General features: G+C 45.1%; 1 protein-coding gene across 1 annotated transcript in view; it reads right to left on the bottom strand.

Annotated features, from left to right (window-relative positions):
* Positions 1-22,749, bottom strand: part of FBXW4 (F-box and WD repeat domain containing 4) — a 106,486-nt gene extending 83,737 nt beyond the window's left edge. The window contains exons 1-2 of the mRNA XM_029081290.1: positions 22,470-22,749; positions 4,849-4,944 (exon numbers count right to left, since the gene is read on the bottom strand). Of these exons, the coding sequence (XP_028937123.1) occupies positions 4,849-4,944; positions 22,470-22,738 (365 nt within the window). The 5' untranslated portion in view covers positions 22,739-22,749. The remainder of the gene's footprint in view (positions 1-4,848; positions 4,945-22,469) is intronic.
* Positions 22,750-23,567: the final 818 nt, after the last annotated feature.

Below are 23,567 nucleotides of genomic sequence, written 5' to 3'. Positions count from 1 at the left end.
TCACCATCAAACACTTCAGGGGAACAAAAGCTTAAATCAGGGATTTCCCTGTGACTGATAAGTCAAAAATTAAGTAACAAACAGTCAAGCATCTATAGGTCCATGACTTCAAAATGATGCCAATGAGATCAAAAAACTGAAGTTCGATTGCTAACAAAATTGGGCACCAAAAGAAAACAATCATATAAAAGGAAAGATTGGGTCTGATGTTCAATGATTGATGTTGTCAAGTCTTGGCATTCTGATTTACCATTCAGTGACTGGACCATTCAACTTTGGCATTTCAAACATTTTTTCTATCTCCTGCTTAGTCTTTAAGATACTATCCAGTGGTTTCCCAAATAATTCGTTCTTATGATATCACCATAATGGACCCCACTAATGTGGTCCCATGTGTCCCCAATGAACCTGACTTTCCACTTATTTTCCTTTCCTTTCGCAAAAGCAAAGTGGAGAAAAGAGGTCAAACACTCATTATTTTTGCCTTGAAAGTTTGCCAAGTACAAATAATTACCTAGCTCAGGCTGATCCAACCTGTTTATGATGATGGTATTTGTTGAGCACTTCCTATGCACCAAGCACTGTTCTAAGCACTAGGGTAGATACAAGCTAATCATGTTGGACACAGTTCCTGTCTTAATCCCCATTTTACAGATGAGGTAACCGAGGCTCAGCAAAGTGAAGTGACTTGCCTAGGGCCACAGAGCAGACGTGTGGTGGAACTGGGATTAGAACCCGGGTCCTTCTGTCACTCAGGCCTGTGCTCTATTCACTAGGCCAAGTTTAAAGTGTGGAGAGAGCCACCCTCTAATCAAGAGCGAAGAATAGGAATGACCTTCCCCTCCTGATTCATCCCTGTGGGATATCCCTATCCCCTCCTCCACCTTCTGGCTCACCTCTATTCCCAAAAGTCCCCACTTCCCAACCTCCCAGTCCTGGCCCATCCAAGGCACTAGACTTGTCTGTTAAAACCGGAGCTGAGAGCTTGCTCATTCCTCTCTCCCTTCATTTATGCTGGGAATGGCTGGGGGACATATAAGCCCTATCAGAGCAGCCATTTTTAGAATTAGAACATTGTGCAAGGAGCAAGGGCCCTCCAGAAATGGAAGAAAGCACTTTCTGAACAGCAAGGAAAGACTTGGAAGGCCCAATGTGTGGGATTTTTTTTAGAGCTTCATCTGAACCATGTTGGTCTGGCTTCTTGGTGGGGTGGTAGAATGGAGGGCATAGGAAAAAGGAATAAAATTAATTACTTGTTGAGAAATGTTCCAGGAAGGAACGAAGTGAGGTAACTATTTCCTTGTCATTCTATATTCCTTGTGGCTTAGAATTCTGGCCCTTCACTGAAACCTTTGGTCCCACCACCACCCACTTCCTCACTAAGTCATGAGGGTGAGATGGAGTAAAGAGAAATTGAGACTCTGGACAACTCCTTCGAACCCCAGGACACACAAGGAAGCTCCTCCAACCCCTTTTTCCGATGGAAGAAAGTAGCTATTTATCACCAGAAGGAATAAACCTATTTAAGAAAGGATGCTAATGTGCTGATAAGATACACGATCTGTTATATGGATATCTACATTTCTGTAGTCAAGTGTGATAATGGGAAAAGACAGGTCCCCAGCGATCTGCTACAGTCCAGAGTCTACAGGGAAATATTCAGCTCTCAAAAGATGGTGATAAGAGAAATCCACAAATAGAAGCAGCATGGCCTAGTGGAAAGGACCCGGGCCTGGAAATCAGAGGACCTGGGTTCTAAACCCAGATCCGCCACATGCCTGCTCTGTGGCCTTGGCCAAGTCACTTAACTTCTCTTTGCCTCAATTTCCTCATCTGTAAAATGGAGATTCAAGATCTGTTCTCCCTCCCACTTAGACTATGAGCCCAAGATGGAACCTGATTATCTTGTATCTCTCCCAGAGCTTAGTACAGTGTTTGACACATAGTGAGCTCTAACAAATGCCACAGTTATTATTATTATTATTGTATAGTTAGATGCCGTCCATGGTTCTGTCAAAAAGAAGAGTCAGAAATTAAAGGTTGACCTGGCCCACTGCTCGTTAAGGGGATGTGGAATAAGGCAAAGTCCATAGCAGATGAGAATTATTCCCTTTCCTCATACCAAATTCTGATCCAAATATCAACCCCTGATAATTTCAGCAGAAAAATATGTTCCCAAAGTGACACTGGTGAGTTTGAAAGCATTCGGACTTCAAGGTCCCAGGTAACAAAAATCCCTGAGGCAAAGCCGCTGAAGCGATGAGCCTGCTAACAAAAGAGCACACAAAGAGGATACTCCTTTTCTTTCTGTGGTGGCACCTAGAAGTAAAAAATGCCACCTATTCATTAATACAAAGACCATGGGAACATGAATAAAGTTCATAATACACAAATTTGGCATGAAACAGCTGTTGCGCTTAATGTAAATCGACTTACCGGACCATTAAATGCAGTTTGGATTTTGTATTAACTGAGTTTGTGCTCCTGAAGGTTTTTACTACCGTGTACTACTAGAATAGATGTGAACTCAGCTGTACAGTATTCTCCCAAGCTCTGCACATAGTAAGCGCTCAATAAATACCACTGATGAAGACGACGATGATGTGGGTAAAGACATACGATCTGCACACATGATGAATACTACATCATGTAGCTTTGTAGCTTGTCGTGTAAATTACATATTTGGATAGCTAGAAGAATAGAAAAGATGTTGGGAGTCCAAGAGGGGCAGGTTGATATTGGGCAGCTGAGGCCTCAGTACTACTCTATCACTGAGTGACTGCCATCACAGCTTGTCACGCCATCTGAAACCCAGGGCGAAAAGGCACTCATGCTGTCAGAAACCTTTGGAAGGGTGGAGAAAAAAATAAAAAAGAATCCTCAAAAAATGGTTAAATACTCAGGGGACTCAAATTTGAAAGCGTTCACCGAGCATCCAGGGGAGATCCTGACTGCATTTATTTCTTGTTCTTATGATTTTTAATTTCTGATAATTGAATCTTCAAATTATTCATACTTTTCCCTGTGTGTCCCCTCTCTCACACCTGTTACATTATGAGCCCCTTGAGGTCAGAAACGATGTCTAATTCATGTCTTTGTAACTTCCCAAACGCTTACTCCAGGGCTCTGTAGAAGATGGATGCTCAATAAACAAATGACAATGACAGAGAAGGTTTTGACCAGCCTTGAGAATAAGTGATGGTAAAGAGTTTGGGAGAAAGGTAGGCTGGTAAGCCTGTTGTTTTTATTTACAAAGGCTGACCTGGACAAGTCAAATAGTGGGGATAATGCAGGGCCAAGGAGAAGAGGAAAAACTGTTCAGTTCATGACTCAAGTTTGATCAAATACCAACATTATTATTATTATTATCTCAGTGCTGAACAGACAGGAACTCTGGTGCAGAGAGTTATCTTTGCCTTCTGGTTTACTAAAAGAAAGGACTAATGGGTTGGGGGAGAGCTCCTCTGCTTCAAAATCTATTTATTTCGCAGCAGCTCATTCCTCCTTAGAGAGATTGCTCTGTACCGTTAACCCAGCCATTCCACAAAGGCACAGATCAGGTCATTGCGGCCAGAGAATGTAGGTACATGCAAAAGGACAGGAGGGTTCCTGAACCCAAAAGTTGCTGTCTGCACACATCCATCTTCCAGAACTAACACATTCTTCTTGGTCACAGGTACACAAAGCTGGGTATCTGCATGGAGTCGTATGGTTCCCGGTGTCAATTAATCAGTGGTATTTATTGAATGCTTGTGTGCAAGGCACTGTTAAGCACTTGGGAGATTACAATACCACAGACTGGGTAGACATGACCTCTGCCCACAAGGAGCTTTGGGCCCAGGGCAGGTAACAGTGGTATGTGGTTGAGCAGTAGCTCACCCCCTGTGAAATGCAATCTCTGAAAATGCTGCCTTCTAGCCTGGGAAGGATCAACAGCCATACTCTCAGAAGAGGCTTTCCTCCTAACTTCTCCAAGATGCATTTAGGTGATTGCAAGGGACAGGTCAAAACCCTCTTATGTTCCTTTTTAATACAGAAAGCTGGGATAGGGATGGCAGGCAGGGTAGAAATCCTACAGATTGACAACCTAACAGTGACATCCAACTACACTCAGTTGTACCAGAATGTTCGCTTTGACTATGCATTTTGACTAGAACACTTTTAAGGAAACTTAGTTAGGCAACGTGAGCCTAGGTGATTATAGTATGCGGCAATGTCAGGAAAAAGGGTTTGGGGAAATGTGTATGGCATACAAAATGTTGAATACTGTAGCATGACTTTTTTTTACAAGAGGATTTTGCAAAAACACAATATTTTCAATATGTATATAGCGCAATACTGTCTCTCCCTCTGGCTCCTTGTGGCAAATGATCGTGTTGACCAACTGCTGCATTTTTCTTTTCACCCAAGTGCTTAGTATATTTCTCTGCACACAAAAGACACTCAATAAATACCATTGATTTACTGACTGATTGAATGTGGTCCCTGCATTAAAGGAGAACTTGGGTGTACTTGGCTGTTGGTTGTTGCCTGATGCTCTTCCAGCCAAAAAGACTGTAAGGAACTCACTGCGAGGGACTCCAGTAGAACTTTCACTATTATATATTCAGCGTTTGACTTCTCCCATTAGTCTGCGAGCTCCCCTTGGGTAGGGATTGAACCTTATCCTTCTTATATGACCCCTGCAAGTACCTAAAAGGCATCCAAATTTGGTAACAGAAAGTCCTTCTAGCCAGGACCTTTCTTTCTCTCCCAAATCACTCCACGCACCTTCAACCCTCCCCAACCATCACTGAGATAAAATGCAGGTTGCCCGGACAGTTCTGCTAAAGAAAATGAGTCACTTGCTTGCGTTTCCATCTGAGCAGTATCTCCCTCCGGCAGCGGCCCCGCCTCCAGTTCTGAGATACCTTCACTCTTTCCTTCACTGGGATGTTAGTTACTCTGCAAAATAAAAGGAAACAGATGGCATGAGTCCCCACGAGTGCACAAGGGAGCACCTAGATCGCCAGCAAGACCTCACCACGCAACCTGGACCATAGAGTCGTCTACAGGATGGAAACACGTTCAAGAACAAAAGGAAAAAGAGCAGACAGGATCAACTCAACTTGGATCAACTCTTTTCTTTCCTTAAATCATTAACAGTGACTAAAAGTAGGACAGTTTATGACCCTAGGCCTGAGATGCTATGGTATTTCTTAGGCCAGGGAGCAGTCAATTCTGAGCTGCAGGGAAAGGAGGCCGGAGGGAGAAATTGGGGACTAAATGATTGCTACAGATGGTAGGACCTCACTCTCACTCTTCTGTTGCAGGGATATGACATGAAAGGTCCTTTGGGTTTCCAGAAAATGCCCAGGGTGACCCACAGGACTTAGACATATCGATTTCTGCTACAATCCATCTAGCAGTCAACAGGTGATCAGGACTTGGGAGGGCTCATTATCTGGGGCTGGTTTGGAAATCCACAATTTATAGCTGGGAAACAAAGAATCTCTTCCTAAGGATACACAAATCATCTGGGCTTTTTTCTCAAGCATGATGCCAATGTCCACAACTTTTACACATCAGGGAATCTTGGAAGTCAAGAATTGTGACTTAGTGGAGAGAACACTGGTTAGAAAGGGAACCAAGTAGGCTGGGTTACATTCCCTGCTGAGCCTTCAATCAGCAATCATCTGACTGGGTAATTTTCTTTAGATTAGAATGTTTATGTGAGTTTTCCACTAACTTTTGGGTCTTTTCCACCGAGTGATCATTATACTGTTTGCATAAACCCTGTTCTGAGAAACGATGCTGTTGAGGTCAGGGCTAGTATGGAAGATGGGAACAGGGAGCTGAAGGAAAATGAAAGAAAAGGAAAATGGGCTTGCAGAGTACGTGGTGTATCCTTTAACCATAACTGAATTCAATTCTGAACACCTCATCGCCAGAAATATCAATATACCTGATAAATACCTGCAGCAAGTTCAAGAATGAGAAATGACACATGTGATCAATCAATTATATTTATTAAGCGCTTACCGTGTGCAGAGCACTATACTAAACACTTGGGAAAGTACAAGATAACAAAGTTGATAGACAAGTTCCCTGCCCACAATGAGTTTACAGGCTAGAGTGATGAGGGGAAACTCTGCAGGGGAGGCCAAGAGAAATGATAAAACAGGTACACCAAACTTCTATACTGACCTCTAAAACCCAAGAGTTACCTAGCAATACTCATTGGATACATCCTCTATAAAAAAAGAGCAATTACTGGACCTGAAACAAGAGGTAAAAGTTGAAGGAATGGGTGGGAATGAAATTTTAAATTGCAAACTAATCGTTAAACAAGCTCAACGGATTTTCTGAATTAGACAAAAGACATGAATTTTAGCAACAGCTGTCACTCCCACTAGCTCTAACCACCCCACATGGTGCTCATGCCTTTGGTGGAAGCTGCCATTTTACTGACACTTTTCAAAGGTCAGGTTACTCCCATAGATGCCCAAGACAAGGAAAGCTACTGCAAATCCATTCGCCTTATACAGAATAGAACAAGAAAAACAGAGACATCCATGATAAATAATAATAATAGTTGAGGAATTTTTTAAATACATCCAAAATATAAATACTGATTTAATGCTTCTTTATATTTAACCTTATTTGATATTACATTTGGTACCTGTTGTTCAGTCTCTTGTCTAACACCACTAGGAAGCTTAGGTTTCCCTTTCTGATCGCTACATATTCTCAAAACACTCTTAAATGTATTTCAGTGATTTCCTCTCCATCACAATCAGAGGAAACGATCAAAATCGTCTTTTCCCAAAAGCAAGCATCCCTCTGTGTATGTCTGTGTGACCTGTCACTTCCCGTGACAAAGGATGGAGGGGGGGTGGGGGGAGCAGAGGAAGAAAAGAATCTGAAAAGACAAGAGCAGGTGCCCCTCGGAATTCAATAACTCCCCTCGCTCCCATCCCTGAAATGCCCTCCAGTCCATTTCCCGAGCACAGTTATTGGTGTAAAACCAGGGAGCCCAGACAAAAAAAAATGATTAGTCCCCTGTAAATAAACATCTCACATAGCTGTTAATGCACGCAGGAATCTTTAACCTGCCCTCGGGGCCTGCCCATATTTCCATTTTCCCAGCCCTCCTCCTCCTCTCGCCCCGGGCTCATTTTTTCTCTCCTTGTTCCCCTTCTCTCCTCCCTCTTCTGTGCTTTCCGGCACTTAGTCACCATTATAATTTGACTGCATTCCTGGGCACATGACCTACTTTAAACAAAAACACCACAACACGCATACATACAAGGACACACACACACACACACAGAGAGCAAGTTTTTTGCCTCTTTAAGTCTCTTCAACAAATGAGTATCCGATGTAGTGGAGATTAATCTTGGGGGCAAATCTAGAGTTTCCCCTTTGTTTTCACCTCCAATTCCTACCAATTTTTTTTAAAAGCAAATAAATAGACAACCTGTCTGAGAAGGAATGTTCTGGGGGAGGAAATCAGTCACAGAAGCTTTGAAGACCTCCAAAATTAGGAAAGCACTTTGCTTAAAAATCATGACCCAACCCAGCTGTCTCCTGGGTTTTTACTAATCCTGTTGCTTTCCATCTACCATCACGCTCTGACAATCACGATGGCTGAACCTCTCTCTTCACCTCTTCTTTCTACTCCCTGCACCTCATCACCACTTCCAATGACCTCTTACTTAATCACTGCTCTATTTAACAACACACACTCTTCCCTGAAGAGGCACAAACGCTCCTTCTCCAGGGGTATAACCTCAAAAAGGCCACTCAAGGTAAATGTTGAACACTTCTCAATTATACTCATTATTACAGAAAAACAGAAGCCTCCGACATACCCAATGACAGAGAGGATGTCTCTTCAGGTTCCAAAAAGGTCAACCGAGGGTCAGAGGGGACCATAAGCTTTGTCCGGTTGGTTACCCTTGTGGTCAAGAGGCCCCGAGCCGCCCCGATTCTCTGGGGGATGGGAAGGGAACGGCAATAACGAAAAACGATCATGTGGAATGAGTTTCTGTCCCAAGGCCACACTTCCCTGCAGAGGGCTAAGAAACACACTGGCTGCCACTGGAGTCCCTCTTAACCATTGGGTGGAAAAGCCCACTTCTCCTTGAACGGCTCCCCTGTGGCCAGTCTCCTGCTCACGTGACCTCCATCAACACCTCTGTGGGGCTAAAAACACCTTCAGCCATGTCAGGAAAGGGCGCATGAGTCAAGAGGCAGAAGCAGATGCTCCAGGTCAAATGGGAGGAGCCCTGATGGTTGCACCTGTTCCCTTTGGTTCCAACATGGGCTAGACCCAGAACCTGACCTAGGTTCTGCATGGAGTGGACCCAGCCCCAGGTCCCAAGTAAGCAGGTCCATCTGGGCCAGCACAAAGCTGAATCCAGGCAGCCACCTGGGCTGTGCACTGCTCCTGTGGCTGGGAGGTCCACAGAGCTTCAAATCCCCAGAATTCACTGAGACAACTACACCTATAGGAAAAAAAGAAAACATGCCCTTGGGAAACCATCCTTGGCCCTCCTGGTTAGTCAGAAACCAAAATCTAGGGCCAGTACCAGGTGCAGACCTAGTTTTCCAACCACTCTAACCTTCCCTTCCATACACTCCAGCAGCACTCCCCACAGCCGGCCCACACCTTCCCAATCCTTCTGGCTAGAATCAGTTCTTAGCCTCCTCTGCTATCTATAGCAATTGGCCAAGACGTAAGGGGCAGCCAAGGTTCCCAAAACTCTGTCACTCTTTCCCTTTCAGGTCCCAAAGAGACTTTTGTGCTGTGAAGGAATCTCAGAGATTCGGCATCCAAATGCCACATGATTCCTCAAAAATTACTTCAAACTACCCCTGGGCATGGCTGTCCTCTTAAGTAAGTTCATGGCATTTTTAGCCTCTGTTAAAAATGACACACCCACAGTTGCCAAGTGCACCTACCCTCATGCCATCTTCAGAGCCTCAAATTTGTCTCTCCTCCTTACAGTGTGTTTGTTGATGTTAGGACAAATGTGTCTACCAACTCTGTGGTACTCTCCCGAGCACTCAGTGCAAGGATCTGCACACAGTAAGCACTCAATAAGTAGCAACGATTTATAGACTCATTAAGACAACCAAAAGTATGACTCAAAGACTCCACCGACCAGCTGAAAGGAGAAAGATGGAGAGTAAGAAAAAGCAGAGGAAGAGTGAGATTGATTTTTTTTGTATAACTTGCTTTTTAAGCTTTCTTGAAGATAAAGCCCAACAATAAGGGGGTATGACCTAACTAAATGTTCCCAGAATCTGGTTTCCCTAACCAACCGCTAAGATGACATGGACTGTATCTACCAGGCCTTCAGAGCCGAGTACGTACCAATCTAGAAAACTAGTTGGCCTCAACCTTGAGAAATCAGAAATGAATAAACTTGATTGAACTGCAGGTTGGCCCAATGGCCTTCCCTCAATCCTAACTCCATGATGAGGCCCTGATCTAAGGTTGCCTGGAAAAAAAAGGACCACTAAGGATTAAACCACACTGAATTCATCACCTACATCAGAGGTTTTCAACCAATTAATAATAATGTTGGTATTTGTTAAGCGCTTACTATGTGCTGAGCACTGTTCTAAGCACTGGGGGAGATACAGGGTAATCAGGTTGTCCCACATGAGGCTCACAGTTAATCCCCATTTTACAGATGAGGTAACTGAGGCACAGAGAAGTGAAGTGACTTGCCCACAGTCACAATTAGACAAGTATCCCTAGGAATACTTCAGGAGGAGTTAAAGCCAGAATTCTGGGGGTGTGGGATTGGAGGTAGAAATAGGCTTAAAATCAGCAGCAGGCTCTTCCTGCCAATATCCTGGCAGAGACATGAACTCTGGGAACACAGTGAGAAGCACCCCCGCAGCTCTGGTGACACACTCAAAGGAGCAAATAGTAGCATCAGAAACAATTTCTCTTCTCACTGGTTGCAACTGCTGCTTCCCTCTTGGCTCTACGACTATTCCTCTGAATGTGTATGTGTTGTGGGGGTGATGTTGTTGGAGGGGTTTCTGGGGGAGGGAGGAAAGGAAGGGGGAAGAGAGGTTGAGCCTAGGTAAAAGGAGTAAATTGGATGTGATGGGGTGGGGGCTTCTTTTAAAACTCTGATATCATACGGATACAGTTCCTTTAAAAGGCTGAAAATGCCTGACCTACTCCACCGAAGACTCGCCCCAACCTTCTCCCCCCTGATTCAACTTGCCTGATTGGGGGCTTGCAGTTATCCTCTTAACTGCCTTTAGGGCATCTCTTCTCCTCCCTGTTCTACCTGTGATACTAAGTCAGTGACCACCCACTGTCTTGGAGGGAAAAAATCACCTGAGAAAAAATAATGGAAATGACCTTATTGGATTTGGTCAGGGCTTTTAAGGGTCAGGAAGAAGGCAGCAGTGGGCAGGATGCAGCTATTTAATGTATTAGACAGTCAATCATATTCATTGGGCAGGGATTGTCTCTGTTGCCGAACTGTATATTCCAAGCGCTTAGTACAGTGTTCTGCACATAGTAAGCACTCAGTAAATACTATTGAATGAATGAATATTTATTGAGCACTTACTGTATGCAGAGCACTGTACTAAGTACTTGGGAAAGTACAATATAACAATAAATAGACGCATTCCCTGCCCAAAATCAGCTTAAGTCTAGAGAAGAGGCATGGCATAGTGGATAGGGCACGAGCCTGGGGGTAAGAAGGTCATGAATTCTAATCACAGCTCTGCCATGTGTCTGCTATGTGACTTTGGGCAAGTCACTTCACTTCTCTGGGCCTCAGTTACCTCATCTGTAAATGGTGATTGAGACTGTGAGCCCCATGTGGGACAGGGACTATGTCCAAGCTGAATTGCTTGTATCCACCCCAGCACTTAGTACAGGGCTTGGCATATAGTAGGTGCTTAACAAATATTACAATTATTATTATTATTAGAGGGGGAGACAGACATTAATATAAATAAATTACAGATATGTACATAAGTGCACTCTCCTTTCCCTCCAAGTCCTACTAAAATCACATTTCCACCAAGAGGCTTTCTCCAGCTAAGGCTTCATTTCCCCTACTCCTCTCCCTTTTTCATTAACTATACCCTTTATGCTCCCCACTCTTGGCCCCCTCAACACATATGTACCTATCCATAATTATTTTAATGTCTGTCTCCCCCCTAGACTCTAAGCTTCTTGCGGCCAGGGAATGTGTCTACCAACTCTATTGTATTCTATTCTTCCAAGCACTTAGTACAGTGCTCTGCACACAGTAAGTGTTCATTAAATGCCACTGATCAATCGAGTGCCTGGGAATAACTAGCCTGAGTGGCTTTGCTTCAAAAGCCCACGGGTTGGCTGGGACTCACAATATCGGCCCTCCTGGGCTAACCTAGTATGATGCCCAGGCATCTAGTACAGTGCACAGCAATGGGTAGGTCCTAAATCAAGGCTGTTACTATTACTACTCCTGAGGAGACTGTGAGAACGCCACTCACCAGCTTTCAGGATATGATTTATGATGAGGCCAAACAACAGCTGAGATGAGTTGAGTGAGCTGTTCTCTTTTAATAACACTTATTCCTGAGCAGGAGTCCCCTACAAACACATTGGAGTGGCTCTTAAACATACCCTCTGGAGAACCCGGTTTTCCGAAAGAATAATTCAGGAAAGCACAGGGGACAGGTTTATTTCCCCTTATTTAAACGAGAAAGGACCTGTTCCTTTGTTGTAAGCCCAGGGTATCATTCCTCACAGTGAAACAGCTTTCCAGGAAAAGCATCTCAAGAAATTTTCTCTAGAACAGTTTCATTTCCCTCCTCCCTCCAATCACCCTCACCTGCCTCCCCGCACCCTCTCACGCCCACCCCCCAAAAAAGTTGCTCAGATTGAGGATTTCCTCTTGTTCTTGGCAGAGTTACCAAAAGAAACATAATATTCCCCTTGGGCTGCTCACGCCAGCTGCTAGAATAAGGGGCTGGGGGAGACGGGGAATGGGGGCATTTCGTCTCCAGAGGTGACCGTTCTCACCTGACCCTGTCACCAGTGATTTTTAGGACTAGGTATCCTCCAAAACCATACCTTTAGTGAGGAAAGGATTCTCCACCTCTACCCCCTTCTCAAACTCCTCCAATAGGATGGAACAATAGTCAGGGGGATTTCCGAAATGCAGTTTCTCACTCACAAAACACTTGCTTCCAGTCCCAAAGCAAGTTTCACTCCCAAGTGAAACTTTCAGGCCACAGAGATGGAATATATCTCCTTAGTCTACGTCTTCCCTGAAAGGGTAAGGTATGTGGCTTTCTAACGATTAGCATTTGAAAGCACATTTGCTGTGCTTTACCCCTCAATTTCTATTTTGCACAAGATTTTTAAATCTAGCCATTTTCTAGAGCCCTGTAAGGGCCGGAAATCTAAGTGACTGACCCCAGTCTTAGCCAATGCCCAGCTCAGCCCAGCCTTCCTCAATCCCAGCCTGGCCTAACATTGGCTCCAGTTTCCTAACGAGTACCAAACTGGATCAGAATTGAACCTGGCATTAAGGTCTAGGTTTTTAATGGGTCTTCTAAATTTTAACAGTTTCTCTGGGCCTACTAGTTATATACCACCAAATCAAAAAAAGGTACAAAAAAGTGGAGACTTTTTCTCCAAATAAGGAAGATTTAAATAATGTGCATCTAAAAATGTTCATGTTTGCCAACAAGAAGGTTAGTGGAAGGGGCTTATTTTATGCCTGCATCCAGGTCTGTAGCTGAATTCAGCAAGATGTGACTGAAGAATACCAGCTGAACATGCACCCACCAGCTGTTGACTTCCTTCAGTAGCTTTAGTGGTAATAAGAATAGCAGTAACTGCATTTATTGGACGGTTACTTGATGTGAGGGCTTGGAAAGAACAGAAAAGAAGAGTCACATATTCCCTGCCCTCGAGTAGATTACATTCTAACAAGAGAGGCAAACATAAAAATATTTACAATTAAAGTAATCAAAATAAAAAATTGAGAATACATGTATAATAGTGCTAAGAAAGGGGTAATTAAGCTCTTAAATTCTTGAGCTGCATTTAAGTACACCCCCATTTGATGACTAATTACTGCGCTTAAGTCAATTGGAAAAAGAGTTTAGAAAATGGAAAGGTGACCACCAAGCTCAGATATCCTGCCCTAATGCTTGGGTCTAGCTCTCAGTACAGGAATCTTCTTAGGGGTTGTTTGCAGGGTGGTGGGAGAGGAAAGAGGGAAGATGTGACCCAGATTCAGTTTACCACATTCTGAGGGCAGGATCTGCCTATTTCAGCCCCTCATCTCCCTTTTAAATACTGGAGATAAACCCCCCAAAAAGGTAATCTTTCCAATTTTCTTAAAGGTTCTCAACTGTTGCACCACCAAGGTCATCTTAAGTTGGCTTTCAGCATTTGCATGATGAATTGTCAATAAATTTAGGAATGTGATAGCTAAACAATCTGGTCAATTTAAAATGCACCACATATACTTTCATTCCGAAGGATTTGCCTTCATCTTACTCTACGGTAAAGAGTCTGAAGTTTCCTTGGGACTGGCATCTGGGGCCAATTTTTGCTCACCTCTTGTAAGAGGATCATAATTCAATCAGTTAGTCAATATTTATTGAGCACTTACTGTATGCAGGGCACTGTATTAAGTGCTTAGGAGAGTACAAAATAATATAACAGTTGGTAGACACATTCCCTGCCCATAATGAGATTACAGTCTACAGAGACATTAATATAAATAAATTACGGATAGGTACAGAGGTGCTATGAGGCTGAGGGAGTTGTGATTTGAGGGAGCAAATCAGGTCAAAGGAGAAGAGAATGGAAGAAAAGGATATGAGGGCTTCGTCAGGACAGGCCTCTTGGAGGAGATGTGCCTTCAGTAAGGCTTTGAAGTTGGGGAGAGTAATTGTCTATCAATTAATTCTCTGCCCAATGTAGAGCCCACACCTTAAAATCAAGATGTCAGCATTGTTAAGTTTTGAACTGACACTGGAATCCAATACTCTAGATAAACAAGTTACCTTAATGCTAAGTATAGAAACAGGTACCCAATATCTTCAAGGGTTTATTTAGCCACTGATGTCATTTGCAAATACTAGAAAGGAATTATCTACCAAAAAAACTCCTGCCAAACAGGTATTTATAATATTAGCAATAATAATAATAATAGTATTTGTTAAGCACTTACTATGTACCAAGTCCTGTACTAAATAAGTACAAGATAGTAAGGTCGGACACAGTCCTTGAACTACATGGGTTCACAGTCTAAGGTGGTGGGAGAACAGGCATTTCCCCCATTTTACAGATTAGGAAATTGAGGTACAGAGAAGTGACTTGCACAAATGGCAGGACCACAATTAGAATTCAAGTCCTTTGACTCCCAGGCCCGTCCTCTTACCATTAGACCATGTTGTTTCATATGTTGTTATATATCAACCATAAAATAAAGGCTAACTGAAATTTAATCCAATTTTTATCCAAAGGTTCTAAAGCCTTAGTAATTATCTCCCCAAAATTCTGTAGTGATTTTTTTAAAATTTACACCTGAATACTCCATACCCAAACAAGATATTACACAATTGACCCCGACCTAGTTCCAGTTCTACCTACACCAGTTTAGAAGCACCCAATCCCCTCCACCCCAGCCCCTATCCAAACAGGAGGATGACCAAGGAGGGCCTGAGACCTGCTCAACCCTACCCCAACTAGCCCGGGTTCACAACCCAGGTCACAGGAGCTTGGGAGCCCAGTAACTAATCTGTTCAGTAGAACTCTGCATAGACTTGGGAAAGCCTGAGTATCCCACAGGACCAAAAGGATAAAGCCAAACCTGATCCAACTAGACCTCGGCTTGAATTTTTAAAAAAACAAGAAAACAGGGAGTTTATAAAGCACTAACATGAGTTGGTTCAGATCTTCAAATATATCTGTGGGTGGACTGAGAATGAAAGTCTTTATCTTGAGTACTGAACAGGGGTACAGCTCCATCCAGATTTTCCCAATTTCAGGAAAGAGAGCATGACTCTGTCAACCAAAATAGTAATGATGATATTTGTTAAGCATTTACTATGTGTCAAACACATCTTCCTGGGGTAGATACAAGCTAATCAAGTTGGACACAGTCCCACATGGGACTCACAGTCTTAATCCCCATTTTATAGATGAGGTAACTGAGTCCCAGAGAAGTTAAGTGACTCGCCCTTGGTTACACACTGGAAAAGTGGCCGAGCTGGGATTAAAACTGAGGTCCCAGAAGTGAACCAAAGGGCTGCCATGTGTTCCCTGTACAGAAAAAGATAGTTTCTCATTTTCATTATTTGAGTGACACAAACACCTTCAGTCAAATCAATCAACCAATGGTATTTATTGAGGACGTACTGAGCTCCAAGCCCTGTACTACGCATTTGAGAGAGTACAGTACAGTAGAGTTGGTAGATACAATCTCTGCCCATAAGGAGTTTACAGACTAGAAGGAGGAGTTTACAGATTAGAGTTTACATACTTCAGTCTTTGAGAGCAGGCTGGGGGACGGGGCACTGAAGCTAGGCTTATAACAGTCTCCCATATTCTTAAAGCTAACCTTCTAGTGCTGAACCAGAAATGCCTGGAAAAATCACTCCTGATTAATTCCCGGTTTGGTGCCAAAGAAGAAGCAGGAAAGCCAGGGTGAGGCTGGCAGTGGCTGGCTCCAGTATAGGCTCACCCAAAGGGAGTGGTGGAAGAAGGCTGGTCCAGGTCCCAGGTCTACTGTACATAGATCTACGATTTTCATCTTCCACTTTTTTCCCCAGCCATAGGTGATGATTCCAGATCAGCAGGTTCCAAAACCTCAGCACGTCAGAGCAAATCCAGCCACTGCAGGAATTATGGCAAACTTACCCCAACCCTCCTCTCAGCACTATACACTGGAAGCACCATCCTTGGGCAGCAGAGAAAAGCTCCACCGTCCCGCCAGACTTCAACTTCTCGGCCTAGACCACCAACAGAGAGGTTCACGAGTGTCAACTGTGTTCAGCAGAAGTTAGACAGGGGCTGCACGCCATCTCCTACATGTGACTGTCGAGTTGAGTGAGAACCGTGAAAACTGGACAGCACTGGAGGAAAAAATACAGCGTATGGAATGATTCTGAATGGGGGTAGAAGAAGGAGGAGGGGTGAACTCAAATGTCTTTTCCATCTCTGCATTCTATGATTCTTTGACCTCCAATTTTGTGCTGCGGACAGGGAGTGGAAAGTCAACAGACATGGTGATGTTTTGAAAGTGCCTGGTAGTCTGCTCTTGTCATTTAGTGGCCTAGTCTTGTATTTTTTAAGGTGTCTCTGAGTCCAAGCTTCATTTCACAGTTGTCACCTTTCTCAGCAATTTGAGCCCATGTCAAATACCAAAAAAAAAAAAAAGGAAGAAAGAAAGAAAAAAAAGAATAGGAAAGAATGTGCTGGCAATTAATTGTAGGCCAAAAAGGGGCAGACCCTGAAAGAAATTGGGTGGCCTGCGCTTTCAGGGAGGTAGCCCTGAACAGAGAGGGGCAGTTCGGCCTAAATGAAGAATGGACTCCAATTTAACACAAGTTGGGCAAACCTCTCACAAAAGGTAAATTCTGACTCCAGCTATTTCTTTGTTTTTGATGCTGCTTCTGGGCATCTACAAAAGACTTAGGCTACCTCTTGGGAATGAGCACGCTTCTCACTAAGTGTAACCGTCCATTTTTATTGGCCCGAAAGGGTGGTATTTGGCTTGGAAAATTCCAAAAATTTCAAGGGTAAGGAAGGCCTCTTCTAAACACCAGCCCACATGGAAGTTTTTCATTCTCAGTCAGTCTCTGACACCCATAGATATACTTTTTTGAGACCAGAATCAACTCTATGCATCTTCATTATCAGTGCTTTGTGGACTCCCTGCTTTCTTGGCTGTTTTTTTGTAAAGTTCAAGTATAGCTGTTCCTTTTCTCATCATTGCCTAAATGTGTTTGGAAGTCCAGTCGTGTGAGATTTACCTGGACAAGTATTAACTGATTCCCTAGGCCCCAAAGGCCCTTGTAAGTCCCTAGCAGGGTTATGGGGTGGTGGGGCAGGAGGAGAGGTTTCCAGACAGGCGCAGAGAAGCAGCATCTGTAGTGGATAGAGCACGGGCCCAGGAGTCAGAAGGTCATGGGTTCTAATCCCAGCTCCACCACTTGTCTGTTGTGTGACCCTGGGCAAGTTACTTAACTTCTCTGGGCCTTAGTTATCTCATCTATAAGATAGAAATTAAAATTGTGAGTCCCATGTGGGACAGGGACTGTGTCCAACCTCATTAACTTAGATCTACACCAGTGCCTGACACATACTAATCGCATAATACCACTATTATTATTATTACTGAGGCATTCCCTCCACTCGGGCATTAGGATGGGTGGCTTCTCCCTCCCCTCAAGGGGAGGCTCGATCAATTCCAGGGATGCTCTGGAAGTTGAAGTTAGCTCTGGAATGGCTCAGTTCTAGAGTTGGAGGGGTGATGAGGGAAAGGGGAGGAATGGAAGGCACAGGGCAAACCACAGCCTGAGCTTCCTAGGGTAACGATCACCCAAGGGGGAAAACTCCAATTTGTAACTACTTTTTGAAGTCCTCAACTTTCTGCAGCACTTCTACTCAACATGACAGGAAACACTTGCAACTTCAAACTTTACAAGACTGGAGGAGAGTCAAGTAGGTCTTACATTCTCACGGTCATGGAGGAAGAGGCAAGCCTCTTCCATCCCTCCCGTTTGCATTTGGAGGTATATGCGCTGCTGGGCTATTTCCTGCTCTCACAGGTGTATTGTTTTATTTATTTTGAACATGTAAACCGAACTCTGCTTTTATTAACTCACAGAAACCATTAACTGAGACCTTAGCAAAACGGCTGAAGACAATAAATACATCCATAAAATAACCCTTTGGCTGAACTGGAAAACAAGTACCAGTAATGCTTCTCTGTACTGGGTAAAAAGAAAAATAAAGGACAAGCTCAAGCCATATTTTGGAGGTGGCTATTTTGGAAGCCACTGCTTAGATACTAAATTTTACTGGACAGCATGATCTTCTCCCTTCTGAGCTGGGAGAGAAACTTTATTCCACCTTTCTGTTTGAAAAAAATTGCTTCTAGGCTCAATTATTTTAAAATAAACAAACACACACTGCTTATCTATGTCTATCTCCCCACTCCTAACGTTAATCATCACTGAAATAGATACCCCAGCCACAAAGAGCTTGGCAGGCACTGCCCCAGTGGAGGTGAAGGCGCAAAAACCCCTTAGTGGCCTCGCTGCTTATGTACTAATTACATTTTTAGGCTGCTCTTCTGCACTTAAAGAAGAGAAGATAAGCAATTCCCAAAGATGCAGGAATAAAATTCAAGACAGAAATCATATAGGATGCATTTTGGGCTGTGTTTTACTTAAATGAAAGATGTTTTGCAGTGCTTTGTTTTTGTTTTTATTTAACTTTGTTTTTGTTTTTATGTAACTCTATCAATATTATTATTTACTGAACTTTGGAATTTGACTTTGCTACTCAACCTGTTATTCAGTCTCTAATTTCTGCTTGGATCTTGCCTGGTGAATTAGGACTAGTCAAATTTCACTTTCTGGTTTTCAAGCATTAATCCAGGATGATTGTATATGGGTTTCCAATTCTGTAGGGAAAACTAAAAAAAAAATTGCTGCAAGAAACATTTCCTCGATTTTGATTGTTGTAGTCAAAAGTATTTCTATTCCCACTAGATTTCATAAAACCTTCTAAAAGTACCAGACAAAACTGAAGTTAAACCACCTGATTGGCTCAAATCACTATCAAAGTGTACACTAAAAAAATTACACCCTTCTTTTCCTACCATTATGGCAGACTTCACGAAGCTTCCAGGCTCCCCAGAAGAGGTGAATTATTTATAAGATTTAGAAAAACCTGAAGGGCCCTGGCCCAGAATTATTCCAGGCTCATACCTTTGGACCATTAACAAATCCAAAAGAGTCACACATCAGTTAGGAACAGCTAAACTAAAAACATGTGCCTCGGCCTATGTCTGGAAGGTCGTCAGTAAACCAGAGCAGTTTGGTGCTCCCGTAGTCTAAAATTCCACCAGTCCTCTACAAAAGACAGATCTATGCTTGCTCCTTCAACACAACCCTGCAACGGTTCCAGGCTACTAGTAAGATGTCTTAATGATGAGTGGTCATTCCACTTCCCATTTATCACCCTGTGTTATACTACTAGCAATTGTCCTCATCTACCATTAAAAGTGGAATTGGCAATGAATTTTGTTTTTTCCCCTCTTCTTTCAGAGCACACTAAATTTTTGGACATCACATACCCCTTCCTTCTTTGTAAAATGCACACAGTGAAGAAAACACCCAAAAGACGGTGTTATGGTGAAAATTTTGTTTAACATCTATTAAATGTGTTCCAATGAGGAGATTTAATGCCTAATATAAGGCACTTGTTATGCAAAATATTTAAAATGGAAATGCTCAAATTACATTTTGGCCAAGGACTCTGAAAAATATGAAGGATTCCATACCTCCCTCCCAGAAGTGCCAAAAAAGTCACCTTATCATCCTGCCTGCAGCTATCAAAAAAAGACAACACTGGTAAACACTCCACCTGCTGTGCCATGTATGATTTCTCTTCTCCACTGAGAAAGTCAAAGCCCTGACGCTGTCCTTGATGAAAAACTTAAGTAAAACAACTTCTAAAGCATGGCTCAGATTTTTTTTTAAAAAAAAGATAATGAAGCAATAATCAACACTTGGAAGAAGTTTAACACATTTCACCTATAAAATGGGGTCTATATTCTGATACAAATATTACTAGAGCTCCCTGTTCTAAAGATGTATAAAAATGGAAGTACTGTATTCATGTATCACTCCCCATTTTCAGCAAAAACAAATATACTTTTAAAATGAACAAACTAATGTTTTGTATTCTTAGTCTACGATTTTCTTCCAGCCCCAGTAAATCAAGCTAACTTCTTTTCTTGCCTAGCCTCTACTTTGAAGCAGCGTTTACTTTGCACGGGAAAAGGAAGGATGGCGCAATGTTAAAAAAAAGTGACACCAGAGACTGGTTTGGAACCCCAAAGAGAGATCTACTCATTTTTATCTTCAACAACAAGGTAATCACCACACAAACACATAGAGTTGAAGTCTTTGACTCCCCAGTGACAGATTCCAGATCTGCTTTCATAACCACAGATCTTAGGACTCTTAATAATAATAATAATGTTGGTATTTGTTAAGCGCTTACTATGTGCAGAGCACTGTTCTAAGCGCTGGGGGAGACACAGGGGAATCAGGTTGTCCCACGTGGGGCTCACAGTCTTAATCCCCATTTTACAGATGAGGGAACTGAGGCACAGAGAAGTTAAGTGACTCGCCCACAGTCACACAGCTGACAAGTGGCAGAGCTGGGATTCGAACTCATGAGCCCTGACTCCAAAGCCCGTGCTTTTTCCACTGCGCCACGCTGACTCTTCCCAACACCGTGTACTACCACAAAGAAAGATGGGGCGGCCATCCTTGACGGAGCACGTCATCTTAGACTGGGACCCCACTGAGGGGCTCCTGTGTGTTCCTACCTGGGCACTCTCTCCCAGCTCTGACTACAGTGCTCTCTGACCACGGTAAGTGCTTAATACAGAAGATTACTATGACTATCATCTCCGGGTTTAGACACCAGTCACTTTATGTCTTTGTTTGTATGGTGTGGGGCCCAAGAAAAAATAATTTCCTCCCTTCTCTGTTCTCCCGAAGCATCTCTGAGCCCAGGGTCAAAATGGCCTGTGTGTCCAATGGGGCTGCACTTGGAAGAGAAGTGGGAGAGGGCACTTTTTTGAGACCTGGGACATGTGGAAAAGGCCTTTCTATCCCTCTTATCACAGCCCTTTCACCTCTGTCTTTGCCTAAGCCACTGGGACAAGAATCCAAAAGTTATTTTTAAAGATCCATCAGAGACAATGGCTAAAGACTGAACTGGACACTAGCAGTAACAAACAAGAGCAAGTGAGAAGCAGCGTGGCTTAGTGGCAAGAGCCCGGGCTTGGGAGTCAGAGGTCGTGGGTTCTAATCCCGGCTCCGCCACCTGTCAGCTGACTTTGGGTGAGTCACTTCACTTCTCGGGGCCTCAGTTGCCTTATCTATAAAATGGGGATGAAGACAGTGAGCCCTAGGTGGGACAACCTGATTACCTTGTATCCTCCCAGCACTTAGAACAGTGCTTGGCACATAGTAAGTGCTTAACAAATGCCATTATCATTATTCTCTGGGCCTCAGGTGCCTCATCTGTAAAATGGGGAAGAAGACCGTGAGCCCCACGTGGGGCAACCAGATTACCGTGTATCTACCCCAGCGCCTAGAACAGTGCTTGGCACATAGTAAGCACTTAACAAAATACCATCATTATTATTTTATTATTATAAATGTCCCAGAGGCACCCACCTGGGCTTCAAAAATGGTTAAAAGGAAGGGCAGTGTCGAGGAACAGGGGAAGGGAGAAGAGACCAGAAGAGAGGGTAGGGGGGATGTTCTGCCCATTCAGAGAAGCAGCGTGGCTCAGTGGAAAGAGCCCGGGCTTGGGAGTCAGAGGTCACTGGTTCTAATCCTGGCTCTGCCGCTTGTCAGCTGTGTGACTTTGGGCAAGTCACTTCACTTCTCTGTGCCGGTTACTTCATCTGTGGGATGAAGACTGTGAGCCCCACGTGGGACAACCTGATCACCTTGTATCCTCCCCAGCGCTTAGAACAGTGATTGGCACATAGTAAGTGCTTAATAAATGCCATCATTATTATTATCATCCAGGCCTTCCAGTGGGTGGGCAGGAGAGAGGAGAGGGAGAGATCTGTGAGAAGGAAATGGGAGCAGAACCATAAAGAGAAGGACCCATCGGGCTCCTTAGGTGGGTCCAAATCCGCGGGATCTGGGGCAGCATGGCTCAGTGGAGAGAGCCCTGACTGGGGAATCAGAGGTCCCGGGTTCGAATCCCGGCTCTGCCTCTTGTCAGCTGTGGGGCTGTGGACAAGTCACTTCACTTCTCGGGGCCTCGGTGACCTCATCTGTCAAACGGGGGTGAAGACGGGGAGCCCCACGGGGGACCACCCCGTGTCTACCCCTGCGCTTGGCACAGTGCTCCGCACAGAGTAAGAGCTTAGCAAACACCAACACTGATTAGCATTAGCTCAGCCGAGGCTCGGGGGCCAACAGGCCGAGGCGGTTGGGCCCGAGGGAGGGAGAAGAGGAGGGAGGAGGGGATCCCCACGGCGGCGCCTTGAAGAATAGGCCCCTTACGCCAAGGGCGGGCGGAGGGAGGTCGGGGGCGGCGCCCTGGCGACTACGCCAACCGCGCGGGCCTCGGAGCCGGACTAGGCCGCGGCGTCCCCGCCCTTTCCCGGGCGGCGGGGCGGGCGGGCCGAGGGGGGAGCCGGGCGGGCGAGGGCGCTTACAGGTCGGCGCCGTGCTGGCTGAAGCCGGAGTTGAGGCAGGCCCGGGCTATCCGCCGCCACAGCAGGTCGCGGCTGGTGAAGCGCTGCAGCCGGCGGGACACCTGGCCCAGGCGGCCCAGGGCCTGCGAGTCCAGGTAGGAGCAGATGAGCAGCAGCAGCTCCTCGGGCAGGCGCCACAGCGGGGGGTCCGGGGACGACGACGACGACACCCAGGCCTCCTCCGCCTCTTCGTCCTTCGCCTCCCCTGCCCCCGGGCCCTTCCGCCCCATGAGGCGGCCGCGCCCGCCCGCCCGGTCACCGCCGCCCGCCGCCGCCGCCGCCGCCGCCGCCTGGGGGAGGCGAAGCCATCGTGACCCGAGTCACATGGGGCGGCGGGAGCCGGTGCCGCCGCCTGTCAATCACACCCCGGCCCGGCCTCGCTCCACCCTGGCACCTCCGGGCCTCACCCATCGACACCACACCACACCCCCCGCCAGATGCTCACCGGATGGGCCCCTAATCCCCAGGAGATAATAATCATAATAACCAGGGCATTTCTTAAGCGCTTACCCTGGGCCCGGCACCGTTCTCAGCCCTCGATACGAGGTCACCAGGTTGGCCTCCCGTGGGGCTCGCCGTCTCAATGCCCGCTTGACCGGTGAGGTCCCTGAGGCACGGAGACGTGAAGTTGGTATTCGTTAAGGCCCTACTATGCTCAGAGCACTGCTCTAAGCGCCAGGGTGGATACGGGATCATCAGGTTGGCCCCCCCGTGGGGCTCACCATCTCAATGCCCACTTGACTGGTGAGGTCCCTGAGGAACAGAGACGTGAAGTTGGTATTTGTTGAGCCCCTACTATGCTGAGAGCACTGCTCCAAGCGCCGGGGTAGATACAGGGTCATCAGGTTGGCCCCCCGTGGGGCTCACCATCTCAGTGCCCACTTGACCGGTGAGGTCCCTGAGGCACGGAGACGTGAAGTTGGTATTTGTTAAGCCCTTACTATGTGGAGAGCACTGCTCTAAGCACCAGGGTAGATACGGGGTCATCAGGTTGGCCCCCCATTGGGGCTCACCATCTCAATGCCCACTTGACCGGTGAGGTCCCTGAGGCACGGAGAC

Source organism: Ornithorhynchus anatinus, chromosome 16 (assembly GCF_004115215.2).
Source record: "Ornithorhynchus anatinus isolate Pmale09 chromosome 16, mOrnAna1.pri.v4, whole genome shotgun sequence".
Taxonomy (NCBI): Eukaryota; Metazoa; Chordata; class Mammalia; order Monotremata; family Ornithorhynchidae; genus Ornithorhynchus; species Ornithorhynchus anatinus.
This window is presented reverse-complemented; position numbering and strand designations above follow the sequence as displayed.